This window comes from Neocloeon triangulifer, unplaced genomic scaffold (genome assembly GCF_031216515.1).
Source record: "Neocloeon triangulifer isolate White Clay Creek 2 clone unplaced genomic scaffold, ASM3121651v1 ptg000012l, whole genome shotgun sequence".
Classification (NCBI taxonomy): domain Eukaryota; kingdom Metazoa; phylum Arthropoda; class Insecta; order Ephemeroptera; family Baetidae; genus Neocloeon; species Neocloeon triangulifer.
The window spans coordinates 2,815,742-2,841,183 of NW_026775554.1; the positions used below are offsets into that span (position 1 = coordinate 2,815,742).

At 36.0% G+C, this 25,442-nt stretch overlaps 3 protein-coding genes and 1 non-coding gene across 4 annotated transcripts; 1 reads left to right on the plus strand and 3 right to left on the minus strand.

Moving 5' to 3' along the window:
* Positions 1-82: 82 nt before the first annotated feature.
* On the minus strand, positions 83-155 carry Trnak-uuu (transfer RNA lysine (anticodon UUU)). The gene has a single exon. It is a non-coding gene; the product is annotated as a tRNA-Lys (tRNA).
* Positions 156-3,187: 3,032 nt separating this feature from the next.
* LOC132198361 (uncharacterized) lies at positions 3,188-7,320 on the minus strand. The gene is made up of 8 exons (XM_059622351.1): positions 6,464-7,320; positions 6,320-6,394; positions 6,153-6,230; positions 5,921-6,019; positions 5,655-5,777; positions 5,319-5,438; positions 4,886-4,993; positions 3,188-4,695 (listed from the first exon to the last, which is right to left on the minus strand). Exons 1-8 carry the CDS (start codon positions 6,714-6,716, stop codon positions 3,188-3,190), a joined length of 2,364 nt encoding a protein of 787 aa, XP_059478334.1. The 5' UTR covers positions 6,717-7,320.
* Positions 7,321-7,325: 5 nt separating this feature from the next.
* Positions 7,326-12,183, minus strand: LOC132197988 (cytochrome P450 307a1-like). The gene is made up of 5 exons (XM_059621645.1): positions 11,811-12,183; positions 8,932-9,284; positions 8,352-8,612; positions 7,764-8,091; positions 7,326-7,703 (listed from the first exon to the last, which is right to left on the minus strand). Exons 1-5 carry the CDS (start codon positions 12,172-12,174, stop codon positions 7,519-7,521), a joined length of 1,491 nt encoding a protein of 496 aa, XP_059477628.1. The 5' UTR covers positions 12,175-12,183; the 3' UTR covers positions 7,326-7,518.
* Positions 12,184-13,856: 1,673 nt separating this feature from the next.
* On the plus strand, positions 13,857-25,271 carry LOC132197000 (cholesterol 7-desaturase nvd 1). The gene is made up of 8 exons (XM_059620005.1): positions 13,857-14,000; positions 19,568-19,699; positions 22,069-22,273; positions 22,333-22,521; positions 23,077-23,255; positions 23,319-23,567; positions 24,316-24,489; positions 24,547-25,271. The coding sequence occupies exons 1-8, from the start codon at positions 13,872-13,874 to the stop codon at positions 24,706-24,708; spliced, it is 1,419 nt and encodes a 472-aa protein (XP_059475988.1). The 5' UTR covers positions 13,857-13,871; the 3' UTR covers positions 24,709-25,271.
* The last annotated feature ends 171 nt before the right edge of the window (positions 25,272-25,442 follow it).

Below are 25,442 nucleotides of genomic sequence, written 5' to 3' on the forward strand. Positions count from 1 at the left end.
ACCGACAAATAAAAATTTTTTAATTAAATTATTAAGACGTATTATTTTATATGTGCTTAAATTATATTTGAAGCAAAAAGCTCGCCCGAACAGGGACTCGAACCCTGGACCCTTAGGTTAAAAGCCTAATGCTCTACCGACTGAGCTATCCGGGCTGCTAAGAGGAGGTGAAGGAATCACGCTAGATGAATACAACAGGCCAGCTGTGATGCAGTTCATTCTGCCGCCACCGTGCTGCGCTCGCTGCTGGAAATGTATTCCGCTGAAATTGGAGCGAGCATCAACTCAATGGGCCCTATGTATGTTGTATTGTGGTAACCGGTAACCCACTCACGACAGTATACAAGCTTTTTTTTTATTAATTCTAAATTAACAACAAGACTTCATACTTTTTTGAATTCAAAATTGAAATTTTTATGCATATTATCCATTCTATCCATTAAGGAATCCTGAATAAAAATCAATTCATTGTAATTAAATACCCATTCTAATTGAAGTAAATGTGTGATTTAACAGTTTGGACAAATAAACAACTATAATTATTTTTGAACTATAGTTAAAGCGACGACTTCAAATAATCCTTTCGATCTAGATTTTCTGTAGTAATTGAGCATTATTAAATGAAATAATGCCATATAAATTTAAAAATAGTCATTATGCCTTTAAATAAATTAAAAAATTGGTTTAATAATTTAGGAATTTGCTATATTATTAAAAAATCTCCTCAAATAAATACGGTAAAAATTTAAGTCTGTAATTCCAAAGCACATTGCAAATCTGGTTGTTCTATAACAGTTTTATAAATTTTTTTCATTTGATTGATTAAATTAAAAATCGCTATAATCGAAAGCTGATTTTTTTTCTTTTTAATAAAATTTGTGTTTTGACGTGAAATAATTTTATATCAGAAAAAATGAAAAATTCCATTATTTATTATTAGGGATAAATTTTAATTGAAATTGTAATGAATTATTGACATACCAAATAAGGTTTATTAATAGACACTTATTTTTATTGCTTGGTGCATCAATGAACGCGATCCAAAGTCCTCTAAAGTTTTGCACCTTTGTTCGAGACACCTTTAAATTTATGAGGAAAATTCCACTACTTTTAAACCAATTCAATTTTGCCCTTCAAATATTCAACAAAAGAGCGCCAAGTAAATTTGGACGATTCGTTGTAAAAAAGGTACTAAAGAGATATCATTATAGAGTGGAAAGATCCATTGGCACGCTCGTGTAAGCTGTTTTACAGCCCGCGAGCAGACGATGTCGTTTTTCACTTTCACACAAAATAATATAATTTCAGGGCCAAGGCCAGGTGGAATAGACACCTGAGAAAAGTGAGCGCGTTCGCGCGCACCATTATTAATGCACCCTTCTTTTCCCAAAGGTTTGAGTGATTTATATCAAAGCGTGTCCGCATCTCTTTTCACCACCGGACAATAGCGCGAGAGCCAGGCCAATTCAGCGGCCGAGTTCCTAAATTTATGTCTTTTCACACGCATTTCGGAGAATTCTGCGCCCGAAAAGACGCCTATTCTCCTTTTTTGTGCAAGCGCTTCTTTTTGTCGAGTTGACTCAAATTACGGCATGTGTACGCACAAAGAAGGAAAACTTCTGGACGCAAGCACACATAATAACACCACCTTTATGTCCCGCACGAATGGGCTCCAGAAAATAAGGAAAACTCGTCTCTTTCCATGGCCAAAAACGTGTTCACTTTTATTGAAAAAGAAAGGGTCGCTTATGGAGCGAGTTGGCTTCGGAAAAATTGAGTTACTTTGCAGATCAATTAAATACATTATCACGAAATTTACATGCGATTTGGGAGCTTTCAGCCCCATAATTTAATAAGTATATAAAAATCTACCACTAAAATACATCCAAAGCATCCAAATGTGTCATTAAAAATTGCAATTTAGACTGTTGAAATAATTTAATAACAAAAGTTTTTATTAATTAATCTAAAGTGTCAATTTTTAATGTCATATTTTTTTCTGCTAATGTTAAAGGTTTATGTTTGAGCTTGTTAGTTTTTACACATTAATATATAAGATGAAATGTTTTATCAAAGATTGTTCTCAATTTTGCCTTGATGCACTGAAAAATTATTAGATTAATTTTATGGCAAGTGCAAGCAGAGTTTTACAATTTTTATCATAAATGGAAGCCAAATGGTTTCGTAGAATGTGTTTTGATGCTTTGCAGAGAGCATTGTGAAATAAATAACCTTTAATCAAGTTTTTAAAAAATTTGATTTCATCGAACTTACAAGGAAACCCTTTCAACACGCAAAAAAAAGTTAACGATTTTTTTACACCAATCGACTCTCCGCGCTGCCCTGATGATCCAAAAAAATTATTTTCGGCCGATCTTAAACGGCCGCTTCGGTAGAGCGGCCGAAAGTTGGCGTTTTTCAACTTATGCAGGCCCGCTTCACTTGCTGTGGAGCTCGACGCTTTGCAATCTTTTCTCGCAGCGAGCACGCACCGACCAGTTCGGCAAGCACACCGCCGGCGGCTCGCTCGCCACTCCACTGCGGTGCATACTTGCTGCGCTCTGCACTAATCGGCTATGTATTAAAAAATCTTATAAAAGAAATTTAAAGCATTGATATTCCCATTTTTTTTTCTCTAATTTAGCAATGCAAATCATGCAATATTTTAATTTCTTTATTGTGAAAAATAAACGATATTAAAAATAATTTGGATGTCTGAAAACTATTAAAAAATATTTGGTTAAATATTTCAATTTCAATCAATAATGATAATAATTTTGACAATGAATACCCCAAATAATTTATGAGTGGAAAAATGTGCACTATTTTTTTTTACAATGATTAGAAAATTTAGAATTTTTTTTTTTAATTTAAATTCTCTTTTCTAATAATTTTATTGTCTCCAATAATTATTATCCCTAAATTAAATTATATCATTTTTTTTATTAAATTTCAAAAAAAAAAAAAAAATTCAATTTTCCCAATCAAGTTTCCCAATCAAATTATAGGATATTTTTTTATTTTTTAAATTGTTATCTTATCTTTTTTAAACGTTTGATATTATGTCCTGACAGTTGGAAACAATAAAAATTGGTAAAATTAAAAGAGCGAAGTAAGTTTTTTTTAAATATATTATTTGCGCCAGTCAATTTATACAATGCACAAAAAATACAATGCACAAAATTAATCACGGCAAATAATTGTCACACATGTGAAGGCATTCTATGGAATGCTGAAAACACAAGTTTGAAGTGCACCAAGCGCACACAATGAACTTTTTACTTTGGCACAAAGGAATTTCGCACGTGGTTTTGGTTGAAAGTGCGAAGCAGTACTGAACTGGGGTCAAGTATTTTGGGCCTCTTTCACTTATGTAGCCAGGCTTAAAAAATGCATAGGTTATCATCGACTCGAATCGGGGTGAGCAAAGCTGGTGATACGTGAACGAAATCAACTTTATGCCGTTATTTCGGGTTTGGATGGGAAAGGGAATACTATGCATAAGTATTTCATCCTCAATAGTACGTAGAAGCTTTTTAAACGGACCATTAACATTAACATCCAAAGGTTGGATTTTTCCAGTAGTGCCTTCTGGAATGAGTCCTATTGTCACATTTAGCCCAAACTTTTCTTTTGCTATTTTGCATAGTTCGTTTACCTTCTTTTTCCAGCCACACCAGTGGTCAATCAAAAATCGCGCAGTTTTCCCCTTCACATTTGGGAAAATGCAATTTGTAAAAAGTTCCTCCACTTGTGACCCCAACATTTTACCACTTGATGAGCAAGTTACAAACAAATTTTCGGGCCGAAGGACAGTTTCTTGCACTCTTACTCCGAATTTACCACCGTCTTCTTTCAAAATTAAATAAGCTGGTTCCCATAGCCGACCACTTGCATCACAAGCAGGAACAAGCGTCCAAGAGTGAGTCATACTATTTGAGCTTTGAATACACTTTTCAATCGTTCGTTCGCCTATTATTGCTAAAGTGCGCGCAGAGTGCATCTCCCTATTGATCCCGACATGGTCTAGATTGCCGAAACAAGCCCTTCCTACCCGAATGACCTCGCCTTTTTCATTTTCAACAAAATCTGTTGCGCTTTTCAGAATATCATCTTTTTCCCTGACTGATTTTCTCGTCACATATTTGTTGATTTTTCTTCCTCCAACTTTAAAACGGCGTTTAAAGTTCTCTAACCAAGTTGGTGAGGCACAAAAGTCTTTCGTGGATAAGCCATGTTTCAAAGTGGCAGATTCAATTGCCCACTGCCTTAAATGTCTGCCTTTGATGATTTTCAAATCTCCTCGAAACTCGAGAAATTTGGCGTAGACGTCTGATTCAATGTCTTTTATATGAGATTTCAACATTACTCCCTCATTGATATCAGTGCGCCATTGGTACAATTTTCTAATACATAGTTTTGCATTGGGATACTTTTTTTGCATGGATGACAATTTTCGAGTTGTTCCACGCCTTGGTCCATATTTCTCTTCAGCACACTTATCCTCATACTGCCAATGAGCAACAATTTCCTTTTTTAAGGAATAGCTTAGGACGTGCCGTTGAGGTTGCTGTTTTGGCAAGTCGCTCTCCTCGACACCAATCAAAAAATCAAGCTCACATTCATCGCAATCGCTCTCAACGTCTGTCAAAGCATCAGACTCAATTGACTCTTCGTCAAGACAGTTTGAGGCATCTGCAATTTTTATTTATATATTAGGATAACAAATTAAAATTAACAAAAAGTATAGCAATAATAAATATAAATATTTTTATGTTTTTTTTTTAAATTTATAAAGTTACAATAAAAATAAATGTCTAATTTATTCTTTATTCTTTTTAATTAATTAAAGTTGTTTCCATAAAATTTTAATAAGTGAATTTACTTTGGTCATGAATGTCAACTTCATGTGCGACTGCTCTTGTAAAAACCGTCCTTTTCTTCCTTATATTCTCAATTTCAGCCAAGCCTGTTGATGTCACTACTTTGTTGCCTATGACAATGAGAAAAGAAATAATAACAAAATAATCGAAATTTAATTACTCTACTATTTAATTTTTTATTAATTGAATAAAATTTGAAAGCAATTTTATTAAATTAAAACTTCTAAAAATCTTTCTTCTCACACGCTTCATTTTTCATTCAAAACAATCGTTTTCATGGAAAATTATTGCGTCTTTAATTAGATGGAGAGCGCAAACAAATTGGAAAAAATGAATAGCCACTAATGTTCAAGTATTATGTAACAACAATTCTACCAATTTTTTTGATTAATCCTTGATAAATCCTGTAAAATTGAAATTATTCAATCAACTTACTACAATTGGAATCTTCTGCAGATGTCCTTGCATTTTCCAATTGCAATTCTTCTATGTTGGTCTCTTCATTTTCTTTCAAGGTCATTTCATTTTCTTTATTTGCCAATTCTTGTAAGATCGCTGCATATGAGAGGTCAAATTTTAAATTAGTTATTTTCTGGACTAAAATTTTTAAAACAGAAGTTATTGTAAAACTTATATTTGAAATGAATTTAAAATATTTTACGAATATTAATATTATAAGAAAAATTATTGCCAATTATTTTTAGTTTTGAAATGCAATTCAAAATTACAACTAAAAAAAATCTTTTATATAAAATTATTAAATAAACTCACTGCCTTCAGAGTTGGCAGCAGACGTATCAACATTATTTTGGAATTTCTCATCTTCCATGCTGGTCTCTTCACCCTCTTGCAACGTCACTTCAGCTTCTTTGTTTGTTGGTTCTGGTGAGAGCCCTGCATATGAGAGACCAAATTTAAAATGAGTTAATTTTAATTTTTTTTATTTAAATTTAAATTCTGAGTTATTACAATATTTTCTTATTATAAATTCACATTGTTTTTATAATAAATATTTTTATAAGAAATAAATTACTTACTGCATTCAAAATAATTTTCATCAAAAGAAGAAGGGAACAGCTGTCTCCTGAAATTGCGTTCATTGCGCTCGAAGTGGAAAGTTTTCTGGTTGTGAGTAACTAGAAAATAAAAAAATTTTAATATTGATAAATCTTGCATAATTCAAAATATTAATTAAAAATTTTAAAATAATAGCTCCTTCAGCATTATTAAAAGTTAGCATTAAAAGAAAATTCATAAAAATAATCCAACCCGCAACTGTCGCACATTCATTTCCAGGCGGCTCGTAATTCTCATGGAGCTCTTGATGTTGATTGTGAGACGAAAAATCTAAAAAAAAAAAATATAAATATAAAGAAGGGCTTACTCTATGCTGGGATTTATTAAAGTTATATTTTAAATTTTGATTCACATTTTACCTTTCACGCCATTCAAAATACAAAGGTATTGGAAGAATTTATCCGTTTCCAGGATGGATGCTTGCAAAAGTAGTTCTGAAATATTTCAAAATTAATATTTATTTTGACGATTTAAAATATTAATTTGAAAAATAATTTCTCTACCTGATAGCAGAACGGCTAGACTGATTTCGCGATCGTTAGGCACACCTTTATCCGATGAATCAAATTTGCAAATCAATAAAAGCTCTGCAAGTACAGAGTTTACACAAACGAAGTTCATGGTGCAGGTTTCATATGCACACTGATGCCTGCAGTCGAATAACAATGCAATTTTTGCTCCCTCAATTGAAAGAAATTTTTTGCATACTTTAAATTGTAATAAACGATGAATGAAATTACTCCAAATATCTTCCATTCCTCACCTGGAATGAACCCAGCGCACAGTCTACACATTTTTATTTTGATAATTTTTTTTCATTCGACCCGCTAACCTAGTGAGATTAGCAACAGCAAAAATATATATTTATTATATAATTATTCAATAACAAAGCAATCCATAGCATATGTAATTTTTTATTTGGAAACAAAATATTAAACATTGCATAAGAAGATTATTATTATTTTCGAATTTGTTTAAAATTTTCAAGTTGAGATTTTTTCATTTTATTAACACATGAAATAAAACTATATTAGAATGTTGGAAATATTTTTTAATAGCCGATTAGTGCAGAGCGCAGCAAGTATGCACCGCAGTGGAGTGGCGAGCGAGCCGCCGGCGGTGTGCTTGCCGAACTGGTCGGTGCGTGCTCGCTGCGAGAAAAGATTGCAAAGCGTCGAGCTCCACAGCAAGTGAAGCGGGCCTGCATAAGTTGAAAAACGCCAACTTTCGGCCGCTCTACCGAAGCGGCCGTTTAAGATCGGCCGAAAATAATTTTTTTGGATCATCAGGGCAGCGCGGAGAGTCGATTGGTGTAAAAAAATCGTTAACTTTTTTTTGCGTGTTGAAAGGGTTTCCTTGTTAGTTTAAAAATCAACAACTTATCATATACGAAGGAAGTCTTGTAGCCGCTTTATAAATTAAAAAACCAATTCCTCTCTCCCGTAAAAAAATACCAGCAAAAATAATTCTTATATAAAAAATGCAGATTTTGTGAGAGAGGAGGAGGAGGTGTTTTGTTTTTGTACACTTACTCCAATTTTCGCCGCAGAAGCAAAATTCATTGTGCGATGGTTTGCCGTGCGGTAAAAACCAGAGAAAACGTTTTCGGTGGCAAAGCGACGCACGCTTTTGGCAATTCTATTTTTCCTTGGCCGGCGGAAATGTCGAAATTCTGCAAAATCGACGTCACCACTGCGAATGTGAAACTTTGAACGAGTTTGGAGCCGATGCATGTTCTCTTTCCTAAAAGAAAATTTTGGTTTTAATCGTTTGTCAAAAGTCGGGGCAATTAAAATAACTAACCTGTGCTGAAGGGAATAAAGTGGGAAGGCTTGACGACCTGATCTTCCACAACAAATCTTTCCGGCTTGAATGTTTCCGGCTCTTTCCAGTACTCTTCGCCAGTGTTGAGCTCGTAATTGTTGAGGAAAACGACCGTTCCTTTGGGAATTTCATATCCGCTGATTGAGCTGTCTTCGGTGGCAACGTGGGGAACAATGGGTGACGAGGTCACGCGAAGAGTCTCGAGAATAGTCGCTTCTGTGTAGGGCATCACGCTGCGGTCGAACAAATTGATGGGCCTGCCATCGCCAGCAACTTTTTTTATTTCAGCCTGGATTTTTGCGCCTACCTAAAATTTAAAAAAAAAATCAAGGTGAGGCTTTTGCAAAAAAAAAACGGCCCCATTGGTTTGTATATTTCAGTTCCAATGAGGCATGGGACATGGGAGAAAATTCGAGTTTTCGGAAAAATTTAATTTTTTATATTTTACATTGTTTTGTTATTTCCCGACCAAAATTGATGAAAATTTCACCAAATCACGTTCAATTAAGATGGAAAAATAAATCAATAGGTCAGCGACATAAAAGTTAAAAAGGTGACCAAACTGACCTCGGGGTATTTGACGACGGCAGCAAGGGTGAGCATGATGAGGTTGCCGACCGCCGAGTGACCTCCGAGGAAGTCCTCCAGCTCAAATATGGCGTGCTGCCAGGTCAACTCAGGGTCACTTTCGAGGTGCTGCAGAAGGGCGTCGGTGAAATCGGAGGCGGGGCCACCCTGTTGCATGCGCTCCCTGTGCGCGGCGACCACCCTGGTCAGGATGAACTGGCGGATGTTGTGTGCCCACTGCTGCAGTTGCTTCATGTGACCCTGCGCGCAAAAAACGAGATGACAATTTCGAGTCTCTTTCGGTAAATTTATGAATTCAGCTGGTGTAAAAAAAGGGAAAAGCCACCGAGGCTTGTTATCTCCTCTGAGAAAGACATAAAATAAGCAATTACGTTTTTCTCTCCCACGCTCCAAATCTAAATAATTTCAATCTTTGGCACAGTCGCTAAGCGGAAAGGTCGTTTCAAGAGCAACAGACACTTCTGACTGAGTTCCCACAGAAACTGGCGAGTCGGTAATTAATATTTTATATTATATGAGAGAGAAAACTTCAAAAAACAAATCTCGTTTTTATTCTTACCTGATAGACGGGCAGCAGCCAGGGCAAGAAGTCGACGGCGTAGCCTTGGTTGATGTCCCAGAAGATTTCGTCAAAGTTTTGCACGACTTGCTGGAAACCGGCGTCGTCGTAGTCGAAACTCATCGAGCACATGTAGTTGGCGAACATATTGGCGCACGTGGCCTGAATGAGGGGTTTGACGTGCAACGCGCCGGGGCCGTGCGCGCGGATCCGCTGCAGCAGTCGCGCCGTTTCCGAGCCCGCCACGGCAGAAAGTTGGCTGAACTGCGGAGACGCGAACCTCGGAGAACAGTAAAAGCGGGCAATGCGGCGCCGCGTCTTCTGCAGGTCAGACCAGTCACACAGAGCCAGAGCTGCAACAATTTGTTCTTATGTAACAACAACATATCAATCTTGGCGTTTTTTTCCTTCCGCAACTGCTACATGAATAAATTGCAGATCAAAGGAAATAAAATGATGGAAACAAAATAAAAATCTCCACTAATATTTGCATAAAAATTTCTTCTTAAGAAATAATTTTCTTTTAATTGCAATATTCCACCACACTCGCTTATTAGCCTTCTGGCCAAAATTAGTGAAGATTAGTATTTTAATATATATTTATTATCATTACATAAACAATCAACATTTTAATTTTTTAAATTTAATACAGGTGAACATTATTTTATAAATTTTTTAATGTATTTGGATTGGGCTCAATTTCAATTTGTAAACATTATTCTTTACAAATTTTAAAAATCAACAATGTTTTTTTTACCTTTTATTTTCAATGGTCAAATATTGACAGTAATTTATTTGCCGGTTCAACTGTGAAAAACTTTTTACGTTTGATACTGTTTGTTGTCTTTGCATATTATGAGAGGTGACCACCGGATTATGAAATGAATTGCGCAATCCGAGGCGCGGGGGAGACTGCCGCTGGAATAAGCAATACGATATAATTCCGCACTTAAAATAGCAAGTGCGGTTAACTGTTCTCGAGATTTGTGTTTACGTAGGATAGATTGTTTTTTTTACGTTGTGCGGCCACCAGAGCTGTCAGCGCGGAGGCACCCGGAAGAATGCCGCGCGGCGACGATGGCAGGCAACACACACAGTGAACTTGACCGTGAGCGAAAGTAAACGGTAAAATTGAAAGTATCTCATCGCACGAACGCACTTCGAGTATTTTATTCGCGCTGTTTAAATTAACGTTATGTGAGCTCCAGGTTGTCGAGGCAATAAATTTAATGATGCTGTGAAACGAGATTCCTCATGCCTGAATGTGTTTTTTAACGTTATGTTTTGACGAATCACAAATTTGACCCTTACAATTTCACAAGTGAGAGCAACTTTCCTCTGAAAAATTATTTAATTTAAAGTATCAAACTGAATATTTTTTAGAATTTTTTTTCAAAACTTTCAAAATAAAAATGCAAAAATTAATAATAATCTCGCGGAGAACTCGCATGTTTATTATTTTTGCAAGCGCCGAGTAAACAACTTGAGAGACGAGGCATTGAGCACCAAGATGAAGTTTTCATTGATGCAGGCGTTCATATCCTTGGGGCGAGATTTTAAAAAAGGGTTCTCCATTCGCGAGGCAAGGTAGAGATGGTCATTTATACTGGCACAGTGACCTGGATATTAATTATAATATGTAACTCGTCGTCAAACACCTTCACCCACATTTCCCAGCACCTGCACGCGCGCCTCAGTCTATCATCGCTCGCAGGGCGAATTTTTTCCGCTATTCGCTTACATAACAAGACCGTCTTATTTCCTCTCGCTTTCGCTCTACCACGAGAGAGCCGAGAGAGAACGCGTTGCCTTAATACAGATGAGATCGATCCGAGGCTAACTATAAGAAGAAAGACACGAACAATGGGAAGTTTGATAATTGTCACTGTTTGTTTATTTGCGCTTGGAAAACGAAGTGGCGATTGAGACAGAATAATTGCGTGTTCCAGTATAGAGCAAAGAGAGAGAAAATGTACCTGCCTTGTTTATTTTGCTTTCAATGTCGTCCAATGATGCCGAGGCGATTTCATTTTTTATTTTTAGGAAATACGTTTTTTATCAAATAAATTTGTTCCCGTTTTAACAAATTTAAAATTATTCTCCAAATTAAGAACAAATTTAAAAAAAATTTAAAATGATTAATTAAAGTTTATTATTATTTATTATTAATTTTTTGGGCGAAGCAATTTTAAAATTTAATTGATTTTGATCTAGTCTGAGCAATTTTATACTGCTTGAAGAATGCAAAGTCTATTAGAATAAAATTTGCCTGCGAGATTGAACTTGCAATCAGCCTCGTCATTGCACGATCAGCTTGAGGGTCATTAACAACTTGACGCTCGGGAGATCCCAGAGATCGTTCGTTCACCATCATCGTCATTTTTCTCACTTCATTAATTTATAACACCTCCAAGGCTTATTCCTCATTTATTTTTTATTTTTAAATAAATCAACCACCCTTTCTCACAGATTCTTTTTTGCAAGGGCTCCTTTGGAAATAATATTTAAATCATTTAAAATTTCCTGCACAATGTTTAGCCTAGCTTTGTCTTAATAAGCCATTAATATATAGTTGCTGGAATTCGCTTAGCCCGCAGTAAAATTGTAAATGAACACAAAAGTGCACGTGACTTTTGCTGAGCTGCACACTTTTAAAAATCCTTCGCTGGCCTAATTGAAATAAAATTTCTCTTTTATAATGCCACCTTTTGAAAACAAAAAGCTCGGCGGTGATTGAAAAAGAAATTTTTTCCCCAAACCGCGAAAGCCCCAATTTAAATTTGTTATTATTCTCCTCGGACGATTCTTTCACAAACATATCATTACGAAACGAAAAATAATAGTCGGTGAAAAGCACAAAGCTCCAATATATAACTCACAATTGTCCCTGTCGCCGCCGAAGAGTTGGTGGAAGCGGATGAAGTCGGGCCGGCCGCCGAAGTGGGCGCCCTTGGTGATGAGGACCTCTTTGATGAGCGCGAACGAGTTGACGACGACGCAGCGCGACGCGCCCAGGCGCATCTGGTAGATTTGGCCGTAGCGCTTGGCGAGCGCGGTGAACGCGTGGAAAGGGGTCTCGTGGCCGCCGAGCAGGTGCAGACTGCCCAGCACGGGCCACGCGCCAGGCCCCGGCAGCCCCTTGGCCACCCCCTTGCGTTTGCGCGCCAGGTGGTTGGCCATTGCCGCGGCCACCAGCAACAGGCCGGCGGCCAAAAGCAGACACAGGGACACCAGCGTCAGCATTGTCGGCGCTCTCAGGAAGATGAGCGCGCCGCACACGCCGCTCTTTATACTGGCCGCCCCCTCTCTCTCCACTCTCTTCTCTCTCTCTCTCTCTCTTGCTGACCGCCTCGCCTCTGTCCCCTCCAACCCCGCGACACCCCGGATCGCCCTCTCCTAACCCTGTACCTTCTGTCCAGGTGCGGTCGCAGAAGAATGCATCTTTGCAGCCGAACGACGCCAATCGCCACCAGGTTCAATCAATTTAACAGTCAAATTTTGTTTTCAAATTTAAAAACGGGAAAAGATTTTTGAATAAAAGTAGGGAAAATACTGAAAATCTCTGATCATCCGAGTTAGAGATTAAAAATTGGAAATTTTTTGTAAAAGCTCAATAATTATTTCCCAAAGTGGACATGAAACCGTCGCAAGTGCTTTGCAGAGCGAGCGTTTTGTAACTGATTTGAATTGTCGATTTCATTTGTTGGTTTTTCGGCGCTATTTGCTCGACTAAATCTTCATCATAGAGCAAATAAATGGAAGGAAGGGTCGCTAGGACTATGTTCGGACTTCTCTCCTCCGCATTAGTCAACTCAGCGCTTCTTATTCAACTTTGCGAAATTTTCAAATGAAATAGTTCTTTTCTTTGAACGCGCTGTCTTAAATTATTCAAATTTGAACACTTGCAAAAAATTTTTTTAGAGATTTGTCAATCTCATTGAAAAAAAAATATTGTCATGAAATTTTATTAGAAAGCATTTAACTTGGGCTTGAATCATATTTGTTATCTGATAGAACAATTTAAATTAGTGAAAGCCGCCACATAATATTACTAAAAATTGGGCCTCTCCTCTGAATTGGTGATCTCAGCGCTCTCTTATCAAACTTGGCGAAACTTCAAAGGAAATATTGTAATTCTTTTTCTTTTAACGCGCTGTGGTTAATTACATAATGAAATTTTAACACTTGTGTATACAACGCGCGCAAATAATATTGTACAACAAAATTATGGGGATGGTCTAGATCTTTCAATCTAAATCATTTTTTATGAAATATTATAGCAAGCATTTAAACTGTGCCATAATTGTTATCTGATAAAAAAATTTCACTCAAATTAGTGAAAGCCGTCACAAAATATAAATAAAATAAAAATAGGGTGGCGCCTTCTGCACAACTATAATAAACCGACAAGACTTTGAATTTGCTTGACCCAGAAAAAAAGTTCAATGATTGGAAAAAATTTGAATATATATTTATTTAAATGGAAAATCGCAAAGGCCAGCATGAATTTTAGCTGATGAAGGAAGATCCCGCCGGATATTCAGCAGTTTATCAAGCTTTGATGAGGAACGCAACACACAAAAAAGATCAAATGTGATCCACGTACAGACAAGGACAAAGTTTGCTGGCGTAATTTTCCTTGGCAAAAGTGGAGAGCAAGTTTTTTCAATGCGGATGAAAAAGAAATTGAACGTAAATAATTTATTTACTGCTGCACAATTTTGACCTGAACACGCAAAGCTGATAGCGAAAAAAAAATGGGAAAGAATCGATCCCAATTGTCATTTATCCGTTTTATCAAAAACCGACGTAATGAGCCATTGATTGGGAGTGTCAAGGGCGATGGTCACTTGTGCATTTAGGTGATAACGAAAGGGGTTGCTGGGCGACTCCCCTGACGTTGTCTCGGCGGCTCTCGTCACTTTCCCCTCCGCTTATGCATGCACCTCTACCTATACGCAAGGAGGCGGCCGCTGCCGCCGCCGCCGCCGCCGCAATCCTCGATGAATCGTCCACCGCAAGAGTCGCTCTATCTCGCCGCCGCTTCGTCCTCCTCAATGATCGGACAGGTAAACAATCCACGCTCTGAAATACTACTCGAAAATCTCTCCAGAAAGTTTATTTTTGTTCTCTTGCGATTTTTCTTGCTCGGGCGAAAAGCGAAAAAACCATTCAGCTTTTGCTGATGGACCGGAGGTGGAAGGAACGTGATGCGCAGCCAATCAGGTACTCTGCCCTCAGGTTGCTTCTGGAGGGGCCGCAACTTTGACCTCTCACTTCCACATGCAATGCTCTCCGCAAAGATTATAATTTTATTCGATTTTATTCGTTTCAAATCTGCGGATTTCTATAAAGAATATGTTCAAAAAAATTCCAGTGGAGGGAATGAGCTGCAAGAAAGGGTTAAATAGAGACTGAGAAGTGGAGCATTATTGGACTGAGAACAAAGAAATGTAGGAAGAATTTAAATTGGAACTGAAGTGAAACATTTGAAAAAAAGATTAGCAATTGCAGGCAGTAAAATTGTCAACTGTCCTTGCAAATCTAAAAGAGAACTGCAAATTGAATTAAGGATTGGGATATTTTGGCAACGATTATTTGAAAAATGTGTTAAATCCAATTTACTGTAAAAAAATCAAAACATTCCAATTTATTTATTTATTTTAAAATAATATTTAATTCATGAGTTGTGGTCCAAATTATGCAGAAGGGGATTTTTATTACACCAAATTCTGATCCTGTTTTTTTGTTTCGCTGAATAAACACACACATGATCAGACCAATTGAAAGAAACTGAAGCAAATAAAAAAAAAAAATTTTTTACATCAAATCCATCTGGGTACAAATTTTTTTACATTTAAATAAATAAATTTAAATAAAAATATACAAAAAACAATATTTTTTGAAAAATTTATTCAAATCAATTATAAATTATATTTAAAGTTTTATTGTTTTACATTTTATTTATTTCATTTCTATAATTTAAACATTAAAAAATATTGAGGCGGAATTGATTGGCTTGCTCAATGACACACTGATACGATCGGGTTTTGTATACTTAAGCCCGCGTAAAACCACATTAAACCAAAAGTAATTCACGGCCGCACAGATAACGATTATCTCTGTCATTTTGGGGCTTTTGCAAGAATCTCCTGTTGTATTGAAATACTAACACTCTTCTTATTTTTATCAATCTCAGATTAAACATATTCGATTGAATCATACAGCAGTTATTTTCCACCGCCGCGCGTCGATCAGGATGTGTGAGGCGTTGCGGTTGCATAAATTGAACGGACGAAATTGAAAAATCTAGAACTCTCGCTGCTGACTGGCTTTTTCGCCGCTGCAGTGAGCTAGGCCAATGTAACGGACTTGATCTTGAAATTGATCGCTCATTGTACTCTTCGCCTTAATGAGAGCCCGATCGTATCTTTGCAGAGCGCATTTTTAATCTCGTGAAACGAATCTCCGCTCATTCATAGCCAGGAGCGCTAATTATTGAAATGAATTAAAAAATAATAATAATCAGTTGATGAACGAACGAAACGTCAAAATGCGTGACTCTCTCGGGCACGGAGAAGCAGGAAGTTGTAATAAATTAATATCAACGTACAAAATCAAAATTCAAGTTAACGGGGGCACGATTTTTCAAGTTTCGGTCCAGCGCGTCTCTCGGCAGCGTTTTCTGTTTCTTTCGACAAGTCTCTCCTTCTCTCTCACTTTCCGTGCGCAGCCGGCGCGAGAGTGGTCGTCGCTTGCAAAGCATAATAATACTGGATTGAAATGAAACACAATCTTGTAGGCCTGCGGAAAAACTGCTGATGGAAAGATTATCTCTCTCTCTCTCTCTCTCTCTCTCTCCTTACATATTATATAGATCGATTTGGTGTGTGTGATATAAAAACGAACGCTTGAAAATTTAGAATGGTTTTTAAATGAATGTATGGACTTCTTTTCTCATTTCGGCTCGCGGACATATTCATCGCTCCTCCAGCTGCGCGCGGCCGATTTTATTGGACTTTTTACGATTTGATTTCCGAGTGAGATGCATCACGCCAGAAAAGCCCCGAAACCTGCGCTGCTTTCTTTTGAATTTCGTTTTGCAAGGTTTTGCATTAAAAATCAACTCGATTTTTATTCGATTTTGTTTCAATAATTAAAATTCTCAGTGGAAATTTATTACAAATTGATGCTTCATTTTTTCTTTCACGTAATATATTAAATTTTCTCCGAAAAAGAGTCTCAAAAGAAAAAAAATATTTAAGAACTTAACTTTAAGAATGAATTGAAATTTTTTATAATATCTGTTCCATTGAAAATTTATCTTGTTTATTATAATAACTTATTTATTGATATTGAACCAATTAAGCCTTCGTGAAAGATTCAATTTTGATTAGAATTTACATCTGTGCATTTTTTTTTTATTTTAATGTTGTTTATTTTTCCAAATTGATAAAACACATTGTTTACATTAAATTGTTGAAAAGAATTTATTTGAGAACTTTCACATGAATTTTTAAGCTTTTGGAATGCTTGGATGATAAAATCACCTCATTGTCAAGTTCGTTTCTGCATATTATATGAGTAGATTTTAGTCAGTTGGCTTGGAAATCCCACAAACCTGAATGTCACGTTAATATGCATGCAGATATCAAAAAATTGTGTTGAACTTAAATATTAGCGCCCATTCAAGATGTTTGCGAAGAAATTTTTGCTATAGTCTCGCACGTCATTCGTTTGCTAATCGTTTACATTAAAATTCAGCAGAATTTGATTATATAATTTCCTAGAATTATCTATGAACAATAAGCACCCTTGTGAAATTCCACAATTATTTTTAAATCCTCGTGCGTCACTCTGCAAACGTCCGTTTATTTCGCAGACGTTTTCGACGCTTATCTCACAATCGATATTATAACCATGTTTGCAGAATTTATCTCTCTTCTTGTATAAATATATATCCTGCCTGCCTTTTGACTCTCGCGTGCTAATCCGACATTACTTTCGGTCTGCGGTAGCTTGATTGGAGTAGTTATTGGGACCAATTTACCGCATTGCATATTTGTTCAATAAGGCTGATTTCCATTTTAATTGAAGAGAGCGGGGCAGCGTGAACTTGTCCTCCAATGGGGCATTTAATCTGCAGAACAATCGCATCCGCGCGCACTTGGCCATAATAAAATTATTTTGATTCGCAATAACGAGCGTGGCAAAAGAGACGAAGCGCATTTTCGAGATCCGGTATAACGTTTAATCTACTTTGGCTTATACGCACGATCCTGTTGCACTTCGCAGCATCCGCGTTCATTTATTCATCAGGTCCACTGCTGCAGGCTGCCGTCGATCCAAACAAAACAAAAGCGCAATTCATTAAACAACAAAGCCCAGTCTTGGTTTGCATTAAAATTTTATTCCGCAATCCGATTTGCGTGAGACGCCGATCATTAAAACGAGGAAAAACCCCAGACTAGTTTTTCAGTCCTGCATGGTCTATTTCCATTTATAAATATACGTTCTTAAGTTTTTTTTTGTGTGGAGTGATGAGAGCGCCCCTTTTTATTACCCTCCGTTTTCCCCTCATTATTCGGAAAAAAAGCAATACCCCGTGCAAAAAAATATGAATAAAATAATTTTACGAACTTATAATACCTGGAAATTTTGCCAAACATTTTATGGTTTTTAGTGGATCAGAGATGGATGGGGCTCACGCGCTCGCTCGCTTTTTTCCAGATGCGTGAGAAGAAGAGACGAAAAATCTTCTTTTTTTCTTTATCTTCTCTCGATCATCTACATTTTGCCATTCGGGCATAACATTATAATCGGCCGCAGTATTTCCTTATACCAAGAAAGATTTTCTGTCGAATTAGAATTGCATGAGTTGACCAGGTGCTCGTTTAAAATCCTGAGGACTGCTGCTGGCTTGGCAACAGCAGGAAATTTGATCTAAAATACATGATTTTCTGAACGATAAAGCAGCTCTGTCTGAATTCTGCCACGTGCAGAGCCCATCTCTGCTTTGGTATTCATTCATAGAAGGGTATAGGAAACTGCCGACGTCCGTATTTATTTTTAGTCTAGCGCATAATTTATTTCAAGACGAACAACTTACTTCACTTCATTTCAATACATTTGTGAACTCTCTTGTATTAAGATTTTGCCAACTCTTTTTAACTTTGCTCGTTCAATCAATCTTAGAGTTTGCAATGCGGAAACATTAATTTGAGTCGCAATATTTTTATATTTGATTGAGGCAGGTACGAAAGATTCTCGCAACGGTAAATTCTTAATGTTTTTCGTCTGGATGAAAGTTTGCCTTTCTGGTCCGTTATAAAATTTGGCCGCCGACGTCATATCTGGACCAGATCAGAACTGCGCCACAGACATAACAATTCCGAATTCCGCATCATCATGTCAGTGGAGAAATTAATTAATAGGCCAACTGAACAACTTTCAATTGTGGCGCCGAATATTATATTCATCTCTCTCTGTCTCTCAGATAAAAAACATTTCCGGGAAGCACAAGCAACGGATGTTTTCCAGTATTTTCCATCACTTTCTAAAATCAAATGCGACGCTTGAAGTCCATTTTACTGTTATTGTTTTGGTCCGAGTTAATGCAAAATATTTGGCCACACGAGCATTTCACACTCTTTAGATCAATGACCATTTAAAAATGTTCTCGACCTTTAAAAATTTAACATGTTCTACTCTCTCCATTCTCTTCACAATGTAAATCAGTTGACGCCTCTGATGACTGTTTTTCATTGCATAAATTTTCCGCTGGCAGCTGCTTTGACAATTTCCAATTTGCCCCACTTTCTCTTCGTCTGGATTTCCGCCAGTTTTTCCAAAGTTCTGCTTCACTAAATTTGATAAAAAGAAAAAACACTAAACTTTAAAAGAATTGTTTTATTTTTAGATAAAAGAGATCTTGTTCTTTCTTTCCAGACAACAAAAACGAATGTTTCAATGAAATTGCAAACCAGCGTGTAAAAAAGAACTCTTTTCGAAAAGCATGATGAAATTTCAGCTGTAGAAAGTTGAGTTTTACGGAAAAGGAACTGTCGATTTTTCTTACAACTTTATTTTGACGCAGAAATCTGACTCTGTTCATGAACGTTAATATTATTATTCACTTAACAAAATAATTTTCAATCTAGTGATTTTCAAATGAATTCATGACTTGTTACAAGGACTTAAATTTACACAGGGCCTCGTAACAATACGCGATCGGGCATTGCGGTCGTAGAGCACGTGTCATGAGTAACGTTGGTTGAGCGTGAACTGAAACTTCACGTGCACCTATTTACAAAGTCATTTTGGCCGCACGTGAACGTCTTTCTTTTTCTCACAACCTTCCCCAGAGCAAATTTTGAAGTTTTAAATTATTATTACATATTAATAGAGTTGCAATCGCAAGCAACAAGAGAAAGAGCCCAGCCGGAGAGAAGTACATGAATAAGAAATATATTTCGTAACAATATTTGAATATTGCTTAAGCTTGTCAAGATCGAATAGAATTACAAAGTCAATTGGCAACTTTCTGGACAGATACACTCGGGTGACAAATATATTCCTGAGAGTGGGGATGTGATGGGAGCTGATCTGTTGGGTGTCTTCTTGTGTTTGTCCGCAGTTCCTTTCTTGGACGATGTCGTTGCTCAGGTGTCTGCTGCTTGAGCAACCCAACGCCACGGGCTACGCAGTTCTGGCCATCGTCCTTTGGCTTCTCTACAAAATCGCCAGTCGACCCATCAATTACGTCAAGGTAAACAAATTTCTTACGCTTTTTTTTCTTCTAAAAAGTGAACTTCAAAATGCAGTTTTTTCCTAAAAATAATATAGCTTTTTGTACCTCTTGAATTGAATTTTCGAAATTCAAGTTTGAACAAAAATGATTTAAAATAATTTCTTTGTGAAAGGCCCTGATTAAGCATGTTTCCTGACTGTTGATTCTTAAGATCACCGTTTTTTTCAACAACAAACATTAGTTTCATCAGAGATAAGCAGAAAATGAAAAAAGCAGCATCAGACAATTTTTTGCCACATCAAATAACGACAAATGAAGCGCGGAGGTAAAATTATTAATTTTGTAATATCTCAAAAATCAAGTCAAAATATGATTAGAATAAGGTGAGATCCGAGAATCATGCTACAATGGATTCTAAATTATTCTGATTATTAATTTTTAAGTGGCTTCAGTTGGCCCGTAGCTAAGTTAACTAATTAGATCTGAAAATGTTGAAAAAACGTGATTTTGAACTCATTTCCAAAGCATGCTACTTCTGATTTCTAACTAATTTTTATTTACTTATTGGTAGCTTTAAATTCAATATCAAAAGTTTCAAGCGTCATGCCGAAGAATGACAACATTCACTCTGGCCAATCTTAAGCTCCATTCAAAGAAACAAAGGTGCCAAAAAGAATTTTCATGAAACTAAAAATTTCAGTTCAATTATGTCAGTCAGAATAATTTTTAGTTTGTGAGAATTTTTAGATCACAAAATTAATAAAATAAATAGTAAATATCTGTGAATAACAGATATCGATTTTAGTGCGTTTTTTTGTGTGCTATGCGTGATCATTACGCTCATCCTGTTTAGATACAATCAAATTTTGCATACAAATTTTTTGCTCCATAAGTAAAAAAATATTTTTCTTGCATCCGCCAGATGTAAAATTTTTTCATAAAAAATTTCACTTGGAATAAACCTGTTTTATAGCATGTAAGACTTACAATAAAATCATGTAGCAAATGAACTTTGAATTTTCTTGATTTGTTTGGCGCTTTTAATTTGTTTTAAAAGAATATTCAACTTTTTTTTATTTGCCACTATTCTTGATTTTATTATTATTATTGTTGTTTATTCTACTCAAGTCATACATGAAAAAAAATTGAATTGGAAAAATGAGCAGAAAGGGTATCACAACTAGCAGAGGTCTGCTAAAACGCCCGACATCAAAAAGAGATCGGCCACCGCGTGAACCCACACTATCGAAAAAAAAAGATTTTTTTTTCATTGAAACTTGTCTTTTCATCAATGAATTATTTTATACTTTAGCGCTTCTGCTAATTTTTTTCAGGATAAAAAAACTGCACAATTTTGCTATTAACTGTGAGCTACAACCATAATTCATGAGCTGTAATTATAAATTTGACAATATTAGAATATTTTTTTTTTTTAATTTCATGCAATATTTTTTGGAATTTTATTATTTTTAACAAATTAAAACTACAAAAATTAATGTCAAGCTTTATTCTGCAACTTAAACACTCTAGCAGAAAAATTTTGAAGTCGCATACAACACATCAAAGTATTCAATTTGAATTAAATTTGCTAGTAATTTAATTTTTCTGTACATGCGCTATGCTTTTTTTCACTGATTGTTTAATATTTAATTATTATTTAATTTGAATTATCAGTTTTTTAGGTTGATATTTTTTAAATCCAGAGCTAATTTTTTTATTTATATCATATCTAAACAGACTTTTATTATGTAAACTTTTTATTTGCATGATTTTGTTTGTACCTCAATTTTACACGATTTATTGCGTTAGATGTGAGTAAACTTTAAATTGCCTCCAAAACTTTTTGTTCCATCGTTTCAATAAGTTATGATGTATGTAAAAAAGGCATGAAGCTCTATGAGAATATTATTTAAAACTGCTTCATTGAAAGTTTAAGCCACACATTTTGTAAGTTCGGAATACATAAATTATGCAAAATAGAAGCTGATACTCCTTTTATCTAGAAGTGTGACGTTGAAATACAAAAATTGTTGTTCTCGATGCGATTTGGCATACATGCAATCAAAGTAGCTTTCTACAGATTTGAATTGCGCCGCGCATAAGTAGGCGCAAGTGATTTTCCCTATTTTGAAATTTCAACCAGTGTTATTTGACAAATTTAAAATTCAACATCACGTCAAACCTCAATAAAAGCCACACAGTCTGGCATCACGTAACCTACAGTCATTTGCAAATCTAATCGCCGATCAAGGTCACAAGTAGAGCTTGCAAAAAAAAAAAAATAATAATCCACCGTGAATTTTGAGATCTTCCGAAACGCGGCAAAATTCATAAAGGTCATCGCGGCATATTTTAAGCAAGAGTGATCACAAATTTATCTCTCTCAGGAGCTGAGCAGCGTTGGCTTTGACCAGACCCTTGAGAGTGGCTCCGCAGGTCGCTGGAAGGACAAAAGCAGGTCGGAGCTGGCCACTGAGATGAACAGGCTGCGCAAAGTGGGCAACATGCCCCCCGCATTTCCCAACGGCTGGTTCGCCCTTATCGAGTCCGACACCCTGCAAAAGGGCCAAGTCAAGCACGTTGCCGTCCTTGGTAAATTTTCCTGTCTTTTTCAAGTATTTCTGATTTTTCTTTTTTTTTCTAATTTTTAGGCGAGAATTTCGCTGTGTTTAGGGGCGAAGGAGGCAACGTGTATGTCCTGGACGCCTATTGTCCGCACTTGGGCGCAAACATGGCCGTTGGTGGCTGTGTCAAGGGTGAATCCCTCGAGTGTCCCTTTCACGCCTGGCGCTTTGCAGGCAAGGACGGTCAGTGCATTGCAATTCCTTATGCTGAAAAAGGTTGGTTCGTTTTTTATTTAAATTATTCTATTAATTTCTTTTACTATTAATCAATGACATCAAATTTTTAGACTGACAATAAAGACTAACTTCTGCGTTCTGATGGAAATTCGGAAAACATTCCTCTTTTGTTTTGTTGATCAAACATTTTTTCGTTTTAATTTTGCAATTAGAACTAAATTTCTTAATTTTTGTCTTTAATAATTAAAATAATTTAAAGTCTTTTGACAAATTTTTCCCTCTTAATTTGAATTTAAAAAAAAAAATAGAATTTTAATCTTTAAATTTTTAGAATATTAGAAGTCAAACGGCACTAAAAAAATTATTACATATTTCAAAAGCTTTGAGTACGTAAACATTTGAAAAAAAAAAAATTGTCGTCAGATGTTTAACTTTGTTGACATACTGTTAGTGCAAGGGCGCAAAAAAATCGTTTCAAAAAAAGTCAGCAACAAAACTAAAATATTATTTGAATAACTTTTTTTAACCGCAGTGTGTCAGGAGCATATAATAAATTTATTTTTCTTTCCTCACTAAATTTTTTTTAATTTTCAGTTCCAGAGTTTGCAAAGGCTCGGCAATGGCCTAGTTGTGAGGTGAACAGTTTCATTTTTGTTTGGTATCACGCGCAGAACGAGGACCCTTCGTGGAAACTGAGCCCTCTAGCACAGTTAGCGCCGAGCCACTGGGTCTATCGAGGAAGATCCGAGTTTTACATCAGCGCCCACATACAAGTGCGTCGATGAAACATTTTCCGCCTGACCATTGATTTTCATTGGGAGCGATTTTTTTTCCAGGAAATACCCGAAAACGGAGCGGACGTGGCGCACTTGAACGCAATCCACGGACCGTCGCTTTTGGCCGGAGGAAGCCTCAACACGTCCGGATTTCTGGCGGGCGGATCGTGGGCTCGCCACTTGTGGACGGCCTCGTGGGCAGCGCAAACTGCGTCGGGTGAAACGCACAAGGCTGTTCTCTCTCTAAGACACGAGTTTCGCCTATTCAGTAAATTTGCATTGATTAACATGGACGTCAATGCAGTGCAGGTGCGCAAATGACACACTTATAAACATGCTAGTGCATTACAATTTATGAAAAATGAAAATTAATTAGTTCCTAGACTGAGATTAGCTCCAGGATGAGAGATATTCAAGACAAAAAGCGGCGCAGAAAAGCTAAGAAAATTCCTGATGGAATTATAAAAATTTTAATTAATGAGGAGCTTATGATAACTAAACTGAAATTAAAAAACTTCTCATCTTGTTCCCTTAAGATCACGCTATAAATTTTTGATGACGTTTGGCCGATTGATTTTATTTTTCCATCTTAATTGGAGTGATATGAACGTTTGGTGAAAATTACTATCAATTTTGGTTTGGCTAATTTTAGAAAAAAATTATTATTTTAGAAAATTTCCATAGGGATCATTTTAAAATTTCAAAAATTCATTTCTCCAAATAAATTCAAATTGAAAACGAATGCTAATGTAAAGAAAAATTAAGATCAAAATTAATCGGGCCGTTATTTTGCAAACGCCTTTCCATAAGGGCAAAAATTCCCAAAATCAATATTATTTCAGATTGGTGTGGATTTAAAGAATTTCAGATTTTTCGCCATTAATTATCATTTTTATCATCAAATAAGGAATTTCCTCTTCTGTCTCAGAATGTTATTCCACATAAATGCGATTAGTCTAGTTACTAATTAATTTTTCACGTTTTGATTTTAAAATAAATAATAAATAAATTTAAAAAACAATCTGAAAATTTGTAATTGTTTTCTTTTTATTGCTAGATTGGGCCAGGATATGTTGAGCTTTCTATTGACACAACTTTTGGCAAAGCAGTGATTTTACAAAGCGTCACCCCGGTGGGTCCGATGCTGCAGAGAGTAATTCACCGCATGTACGCTGCCCCGTCAATGCCTGCCCCATTCGCCACTGTTATCATGTTGGGAGAAGCGATAATGGTAATAAATATACCCAGCAATCAGCACATCTCATTCAAATGTGTTTTTGATTTGCAGTTCAAAAGAGACATCATGGTGTGGAACCACAAAAAGTTTGAGGATCGGCCGCTGCTGGTGCGCGAGGACAGGGCCATAAACCGGTACCGCCGCTGGTATTCACAGTTCTATTCGGAAAACAGTCTGCGTCTTGGCAAGAGTCCAGAGGGACTAGACTGGTAATTTTAAGTGTGAAATTATTTTGACGAGAAATTCTGATTCACAACATATCATAATGCTCTATTACACATTTTTTTTTTTTTTTTTGTAAAATATTAATTATTGTTGGTGCACTTTTTAAATTACTCTCTATATGGGGCGCAATTTGATAACATTTATATTTTATTGTTTCCATTGTACATTTTTTTTCTTCTACGGAATTATATAAAAATATGAAATGTTGTAGAAATTTGTGGGCGCTGCATTTTTTTCCAGAAAATTTAAAAATTGTATTTAAAATATGAAATTTTTCAATTAATTTACTATCGGTAAATGAATGCAAGTGCAGTCTGAGCATTTCAGCCAGACGCCAGACACACTTCATGACTCTGCCTGAAAATGTGTGAAGCACGCAAGAAGTAAAATTTTGGCTAACCACCAACAAAGACCAATGATGATCAAGGCAGTAAAATAAAATCTAGTGGTTTAATTAATCAAATTCAAATTAAACCAAATAAAAACGTACGATTGAAAACAAAATTTGAAAATTAATAAAAATAAAAATTGAAATACAAATATTCCTTAATTGTGGCTAAAAATCTTGTTTTATTAATGTTTGTCAACAAAATCCTAAATAAACGTGAAGTTAATAAATATTTATTGCAAGAATTTTGGAACCAAAATTAAATGTCCAAAAAAATTATTGGTGAATGCGACGAGGAATCAAAGATTGGAACGTTCTCAACGTCCGGACAAGG